At 31.2% G+C, this 8,227-nt stretch overlaps 1 protein-coding gene across 1 annotated transcript; it reads left to right on the top strand.

Moving 5' to 3' along the window:
- The first annotated feature begins 3,101 nt into the window (after nt 1–3,101).
- Nucleotides 3,102–7,330, top strand: LOC133807311 (uncharacterized). Its single transcript, XM_062245565.1, has 10 exons — nt 3,102–3,275; nt 4,188–4,363; nt 4,445–4,576; nt 4,663–4,713; nt 5,264–5,360; nt 5,915–5,961; nt 6,142–6,358; nt 6,580–6,709; nt 6,793–6,835; nt 6,941–7,330. Exons 1-10 carry the CDS (start codon nt 3,221–3,223, stop codon nt 7,013–7,015), a joined length of 1,023 nt encoding a protein of 340 aa, XP_062101549.1. The 5' UTR covers nt 3,102–3,220; the 3' UTR covers nt 7,016–7,330.
- The last annotated feature ends 897 nt before the right edge of the window (nt 7,331–8,227 follow it).

The raw sequence follows: 8,227 nt of genomic DNA on the forward strand, positions 1-8,227 counted from the left end.
TCTTATAAAAGGAGTCATCTGAAGTAGTGGTTGTAGTCGTAATGAAAGAAAGATGAATCAAACTCATTATTTTTCAAGGTATACAAGATAAGCTTGATAGACGATGGTACTACCACGTCATTGTTAATATCATAACCCTTGGATCACTTTATTGGAGAGTCATTCCCATTATGGACCCTACTTTTTCTTGATGCACACAAAAAAAACATCCATATATATAAATAATAGTATCCACCTACTTTACCCAACAAAAATGAATATAAAATGCGTAGAAACGGTGAAAACTACCATCTAATTCTTCACTCCAAACCCTAAAATAAAAACCCCAATAAACACCTTGAAATAGAATTGTAAAAACTTATTGTAGTTGGGCAGTGGGTCCTTTGTCTCCCTTAAAAACATCATTTTATTCATAATTCCTCATTTTACCTTCTCATCGCAACTTCCACAACTATGCCCTCTTCTATTCTAAATCGAAATTTTGATAAGATCTTCCCCTCACTTTGTTTTTAGGGAACTTCACTTTTATCCATTGTCTTGATTTTTTTTCTTTTAGTAAGAGAAAATTAAGTCGTATACCTAGTTTTTTTTTATAAGCATTTAATTATTACTCAAAATTTTGTATATATAAATGTTGTACCCAAATTTTTAATGACACTACCAATTATACTCCTTTCTTTTTCATTATACTCGAGACACACCATATTATTATTGATAGCCATGCCACAACTGGAAGAATAATTTTTTTTATAGGAAGTGCTATACCTGGTTTTTTGATAAACATTTAATTATTACTCAGAATTTTGTATATATAAATGTTGTTCCAAATTTTTTAATGACATTACCAATTATAGCCCTTTCTTTTTCATTGTAATCGATGTTAGGAATTCATTTATTTAGGCCCATAATTGTATATATTAAATGTGTGTTGGGTCATCATATAAATGAGTCAAAATTATGTGATCTATTTTGGAATAAAGTTTATGACTTAAAGGCATGATTATCATGATTTTAATATGTGGATATCATAAGGACAGTCTCTAATTTGATGAGGGGCCAAAATAGAAATAGTCAATAAATATAAGTTACTGTTTTGGCAGTTATTAATAAATAGGTAATGGTCCCCAATTTGCAGTACGTACTATTTCACTCTTGAATCCTCATCATCAAGAGACTAAGGTTCCCAAAAAGATTTGACTGCAAATTCGGAAGATCATAGCCTTTGTACAATCGATTCGATGGACTCCGGTATGCTTCCGCTAATATTTGATTATTCATTGTTTGATTTTTCATGAATTAATTATAGCTAAATTCAGATTAAAGTATTCCTACACTCGAGACACACGATATTATTATTGATAGTCATGCCATAGCTAGAAGAATATATATATATAAGAAGTAGAGAAGATGCCATGAAAGAGATATTGAATATGATACCGGAAATGCAATAACTAATGCAAAGAATGAGGATAATTTAGCAAGTTTATATTTAAACCACTGGTGGTGGTGACATAGTGGCAAATGATGACTTACTAAGGTTATCCTTCGGGCCATCTAGAGATCTATTCTCACCAGTCGTAGTAAGGTTGAAATTATTATCTATCTTACATTCCACATGTGGTTCCAATAGATTCCTAATTAAATAATTTTTATAGCTATTTATGATTGATGAATAGTAAAATCGTGTAGTTATGCACTCTTGTGTGTGTGGGTTTTTTTTTAAAAGAATATTTTGTGTTTTATAGTTTAGTTTTGGATGTTTATTCTTTTAGGTTTTATTTAATTTTTCAATTTAAATCGGTTAGATTTAATTTACGCTTATTAGTATTTTAAATGATTTAAGTTTTTTTGTTTCTTTCAGTAAACTCTATATTTAATACAATAACATAGTGATCGGAGATATTTTCACAGTAAAATATAAGGCTTATATTTTTTTGGATTCTGTATTTTGTGTTATTACTTGTTTGGACCATATATTTTGGTAAATTACTTTTTGAATCCTGTGTTTTGTAAAATAATTCAAATTGATGCTTAAACCCAATATTGATGAATAAAAAATTGAATATAATATAGTTTATAGGCAAAATGATTATGTTTTTGTTACGAATTGTTAGTTTGGTGAATTATTTGTAATTTTAGTTAAAAATTTTAACCAAAATCTGATTTAAGGGTCTATTTGAACTATTTTATAAAATAAAATATCCAAAAAATAATTTTTCAAGTAATGAGATAAAACACAAAATTGAAAAGATATAAACCCTAAAAAAATATATATCTTTTGTAATAACTTTTCAAGAAAAAATAAACGTTTTTTTTTAGCAAATAAGAAAATAAATTATTAGTTGAATGAACAAATAGTAATAATAGTAATAGTGGGGCTTATAGAAAAGAGGTATATATATATAGTGATGGTGGTGGTGATATAGTGACAAATGATGACCTACTAAGGTTCTACTTCGGGCCATCGAGAGATTGATTCCCATTGATCATGGTAAGGTTGAAACTATTATCTATCTTACATTTTATAGCTAGTTGTGTGTGTGGGTATTTTAAAAAAGAATATTTTGTGTTTATAGTTTAGTTTTGGATGTTTATTCTTTTAGGTTTTATTTAATTTTTCAATTTAAATCAGTAACTTTATATTTAATACAATAAAATAGTCATTTTTCACAGTAAAAAAATAAGATTTATATTTTTTTGAATTATGTGATTTGTGTTATTATTTATTTGGACCCTATATTTTGGTAAATTAATTTTTGAATCCTGTATTTTGTAAAATAGTTTAAATTGACTCTTAAACCCAATATTGATGAAGAAAAAATTGAATATGACAATATAGTTTCTAGGCAAAATGATTATATTTTTTTCTGAATTGTTAATTTGGTAAATTATTTGTGATTTTAGTTTAAATTTTTTTAATCAAAATTAAATTTAGAGGTCTATTTAAATTATTTTATAATATACAATATTCAAAAAATAATTTTTCAAATAATAAGATAAAAACACCGTGTTAAAAAACAAAAAACTTAAAAAAATATATATCTTTTGTAATAACTTAAGAAAAAAGAAAAGTTTTTTTAGCAAATAAGAAAATAAATTATTACTTGAATGAACAAATAGCAATAGAGGGGAATGTAGAAAAGGAGAAAAGGGGTATATATATATATATAGTGAGGGAACGAGAAGAAGGCTTTTGATTTTGTTTGGATGGTCCGATCGCATGGCTTCTGTGCCTTCTCCTTATCAGACTCACGTTCCTCTACCTTCCCACTCTGGTATTTTCATTTCTCATTTCTTATTTATCTGTTTGGATGCCGAGAAAATTTCGTTCAATCATAAATTAACGTTCCATTTAGTTACTTTTAACCTGGGGCTACGATCGGTGTATCGGATCGTGTGATTGTTGTTATTACTAGCTGAGCAAAAGCGAAACTAGTAATTCGAATTGGCATTCGATTTTTTTTCCTCTAGTTTCTCAGATTTCAAAACCGATGATCCACGATCGATTCAGTGGTTCTTATTTAGTTTCAGTTTATATTTCTTGAAGACTTGTGTGTATAGCTGGCCCTTGCTCAATTTCGTAGATTTTGATTTGAAACCGCTATTGCTACACTTTTTGTGAAAGTTTCGACCATTGTTTTCCTTTTCGAAGTAATTAATTGGTGATTGTGTTCTATTCATTGGTGGGTTTTACTTTACTCAGTTGTTGGTGCTTTCTAGTTTATTGTACTACTCACACACACACACTCACCAGGTCAAGTCCCAACCACTAGCCTTAAGTGGCTAGCATTTTTTTTTAATTATTATTTATACTGGTTCAGCCTAATTGTTAGATAGTTGGCAAGGAAAATTCAATCCAATACTTCATTGGAGTGAATGATTGGCCTGAACACTCGACTTACCTCTTGTGAGTGCTAACTGGCTTATATTACGGCCCACCCGTTAAAGATTAGAGATTGTATTACTATTAGCAAGTGCAATAGAATAGTTAAGAAATTATACATAAATTTTTATTAGAAGGAAGTGCATTTAAATTTTAGGAATTTTATAGTGTGTAACATGCTGGAATTGGTTAGATTAACATTTTTTGTTTTGTTTTGGATGAGGCGAATCTCAGAACTTTGCATTATTTTCAAGACATATTCACCTTTCCCTGTTTTGAGTTTGAGTTTTCTGGTGTATTACAGATGAGAAGTCTCCAAAAGCTGAGCCTCACATATCCGTGGTTCCCATTCACATTGTCACCCATGCTTCTCAACTTCCTGTGGAGTTTCTGGAACCATCATCTGAAAGGCAGCTAGTCATTGGTTTTGATTGTGAGGGCGTTGATCTATGTCGCCATGGAAGTCTATGTATCATGCAGGTAAAAGCAACATAGTAGTTTCCATGTTCTTATTTTAAGGCTTGTATAAACATGTACTCAATTTATTTATTTATTTGGCAGCTTGCATTTCCAGATGCTATATATTTGGTTGACGCCATTCAGGGTGGAGAAATGCTTATAAAAGCCTGTAAGCCTGCACTTGAGTCTAGTTACATCACAAAAGTCATTCACGATTGCAAACGAGATAGTGAGGTGTCTAATTCATTTTACGAGAACATCTTAGCATGAGTGACACGGACATATTATCACACCATTCTTGAATTTATTCTTTTTTGTAGGCACTCTATTTTCAGTTTGGCATCAAGTTAAACAACGTGGTGGATACCCAGGTGTGTCTCTGTTGTTACATATGCATGAAATACTTGGCGTCCTTTATTGACTTTAAGGATTTTGGAAGAATTTGCTGCTTGAAATGGTCTAATTTATTAGTTTCATTCGTGAAGATTAGTTTTTGTGTGTTTATACATAGTGTTTGGTTCGGATTGACAAGGAAATAGTGTAGAACTTCTTGTACTTTCATTTGAGCTCATCTGTCCATAAACATGCAGCTTGCTATGGTGGTTTTGGTTCATACTCGATAACTTCTATAAGATTGATTTGATAAATTAATAATGTTGTTCCATATTCCTCTGCTTTTGAACCTTTTTATGTACTAACTCATTTAAGCTTTTTTTTTTCTTTTTTTCTTTTTTGCTAGTGCCCTTTTTTGTAGTTTTCCTTTCACTAGTATCAATATCAAGATAAACATTACTTATATTTGAAGCTTTCTTCATCTCTTTGTTACTTTATTTGTTTGCCAAGATGCTTTAGTAATTGTTTTTAATGTGGAGGAGCTATCTCAATCATTTAATATTTTATTTGCATTTTACTGGCTTTCAGATTGCTTATTCATTGATAGAGGAGCAGGAAGGGCGAGCGCGATCATTAGATGATTACATATCATTTGTTGGCCTCCTTGCAGATCCACGTTATTGTGGTATTATATTCTTGTAGAATTCATTTTTTATTTATTAGATGTATTCATACAGAACTCTCGATTGGTCTAGTTGCTATTTTGAAAGTAACTAGATATTGTAAATTTTGGTGCATCTTTTTGGCAGTGATCTGCCTCTATATTTTTTTTGATAACCGAGGGTATCAGGGGCCCCACCCCCACTAATCCCTCGAGGCCCTGGCACTTGCAACTGGCATATTAACCGGTATTCGACCTTGAGACTGCCCCAGTGGCCCCAAGAGGTATTTAGACGCTCGTGGGGAATCGAACCTGGGATGGGTAAGATCCTCAAGTTCGCCCTTACCACTTGAGCTACCTCTTGGGGTTGTAATCTGCCTCTATATTGTCCATTTAACTCTTTCCATATTATTGTTTCTTGTAACTTATTCTTCATCCTGTAGTGTCTATTGTTCATTGCCACAATATGTTTATTCAAGTTATTTTTTGACCTGGTGTTGGGTTATTGAACTTGGTTGTTTTGCATTTAATTTCACTTTATCAACATAATTGTTTTTTATCGTTGATTTTGAATGTAGGCATATCTTATCTTGAGAAAGAAGAAGTTCGTGTTCTTTTAAGGCAGGTTAGTTTCAACACCGAACTATTTTAGCAGAAAACGATATACCTTTTTACATCTGATTTTCATGGATATTGAAAACAGTGATAAGCAGGCAATCTCAATTTTCAGCTGTAGCTGTATTCCTTTTCTGCAAATATCTTTTGTGAGTTAATTATATTGATGTCTATAACACTACCTGTACAGGACCCCAACTTTTGGACATACAGACCATTATCTGAGCTGATGGTCCGTGCTGCGGCAGATGATGTCCGTTTTCTTCTCTACATCTATCACAAGATGATGGGGAAATTGAATGAACGAACTTTGTGGTATCTTCAATTTCGCGGTGCCCTTTACTGTCGATGTTATTGCGTCAATGATAATAACTACTCTGATTGGCCATCTCTTCCTCCTATTCCAGGTTATTATAATTTAAACTGCCGCCACACCAATTACTTCTACAATTTTCTTTCAAAAATAGTCATTGAAGATTTTCTTTTTTATTGCTATTACACAATGCTCTTGAATTCTCCAGAAATCGGACTCAACCACTTTGATGGTTATTTTGGTTTGGATTTTAAATTTTCGTTAGTTTACAGTTGCTTTGAATGACACTGATTGTGATATGATTTACTCGTGTAGATAGCATAATAGTGGAAGGTAAGGCTCCTGAGGAAGAAATTCTATCGGTTCTTGATGTTCCTCCAGGAAAGATGGGATGTATTATTGGGCGTAGAGGAGCCACCATTTTGTTTATCAAGGAATCCTGCAAGTACGTCTCTCTCTATCTCTCTCTCTAGAAAGTACCACTCCTTTGGTATTCCGCTCATATTTTTTATTGTTTATCTTTGGCAGCGCTGAAATTCTCATCGGAGGTTCAAGGGGCCCACCTGACAAGGTTTGTCCGCTCACACAGAACAAGTTCATGTTGTTTTAATTTGGAATGTTTCATTTCATGGCCAAAATCTTTATTTCTTTCTGTGTTATTTGTTGGTTTGTGTAGGTATTCATCATAGGAGCCGTAAAGGAAGTGAGGAAAGCAGAAGCCATGTTAAGAGGAAGGATGCTGGACTTGTAGTGTGACCCATAAACACACTATTGTGTTTTCTTTATACACATTACTCCTTTATAAGGTGGAATTACCAACTCTGACAATTTGATTTTCTATTCTGTTCTTTTGGAAAATAATGAAGGATTATTTGCTTTTTAAATTGTGGGCTCTAATAGTGTACCAGCCAATAACAATAATTGTAGCATATAGATAATAATGGTACGTTTTGGCGCTTTGTAATGGATGTTTAGATTATAGCACAAAAATGGTACTTAATCGCGTAGGGTGTTCGTGGCGTCGGTACATTTTGAGGCTATTTTAATAAATCACGTATTGATTCGAGTATGTTTTCAAACCACACCGCAATATATATTTATATGACTATAGAATATTTCTATTCCATATATTAAAATCAATTTGTTAAAACTAATTAAAAACACGTTCATTTAAAAACAGTATTTTTAGTTGTTGTTTAATCAATTTAATGCGATAGATTTCTTTATCTATACATTTACGTGTGTTCTGGGCCTTAAAATCTTGAAGATAGACGTCTGAATGTGTTTTTCTAGCTGGGTATACAACCAGGTCCGAAGGACTCATTTTTCTGCAACCGGGTCAAATCGACCCGGGTAGATGTTGAAGAAGGTGGAAAAACGACGTGTTGTTTTTCATCATGCAGCGCCAAAAACAACTCGTCGTTTGACGGGTTATACGACAACACTAAAGAGGGGAAAACGACATGACAGATTTAATAAATTAAAAAATTCCGAAAATTACATTTTTTAATTTATTTTTGGAATTTCATTATTTTCTTGAATTTAATGCTTATTTAGACAATAAATTTTATTTTTTAATTTTTTGTCAATTTAATTAAAACATATAATTTTAGTAATTTATATGCTGTTTGGAAATTAATTAAAATGTGCGAATATTTGATTTTGGTGTATTTATTATATATATTTTCTTTATTTGTACAATATTAAATAATTGTGTTATTTTAATAATGTAATACTATTTTATTTTACAATTAAGTTTGTGCAACTATTTTATTAATCCACCAAATCAATAAATTATTTTATTGTCTTATTTAGCATGATTTTTTTGTCATTAAGTGTATATATGAAGTTATTGTATTTATTTTCCTACATATAAATAATTATGTTAATTTGTATGATTATTTTGTTATTATTCATGTAAAATTTATTTTTAGTATAATTATATTTAATGTTATATGTATGA

The sequence above is a fragment of the Humulus lupulus genome, chromosome X (genome assembly GCF_963169125.1).
Source record: "Humulus lupulus chromosome X, drHumLupu1.1, whole genome shotgun sequence".
Lineage (NCBI taxonomy): Eukaryota > Viridiplantae > Streptophyta > Magnoliopsida > Rosales > Cannabaceae > Humulus > Humulus lupulus.

Bases quoted from the DNA above. Each gene is read 5' to 3' on its own strand.
- LOC133807311 (XM_062245565.1), top strand. From the start codon at position 3,221: ATGGCTTCTGTGCCTTCTCCTTATCAGACTCACGTTCCTCTACCTTCC. The intron at 4,714-5,263 runs GTGTGTCTCTGT...ACTGGCTTTCAG, and splicing joins ACAACGTGGTGGATACCCAG to ATTGCTTATTCATTGATAGA. The intron at 5,361-5,914 runs GTATTATATTCT...TTTTGAATGTAG, and splicing joins TGCAGATCCACGTTATTGTG to GCATATCTTATCTTGAGAAA.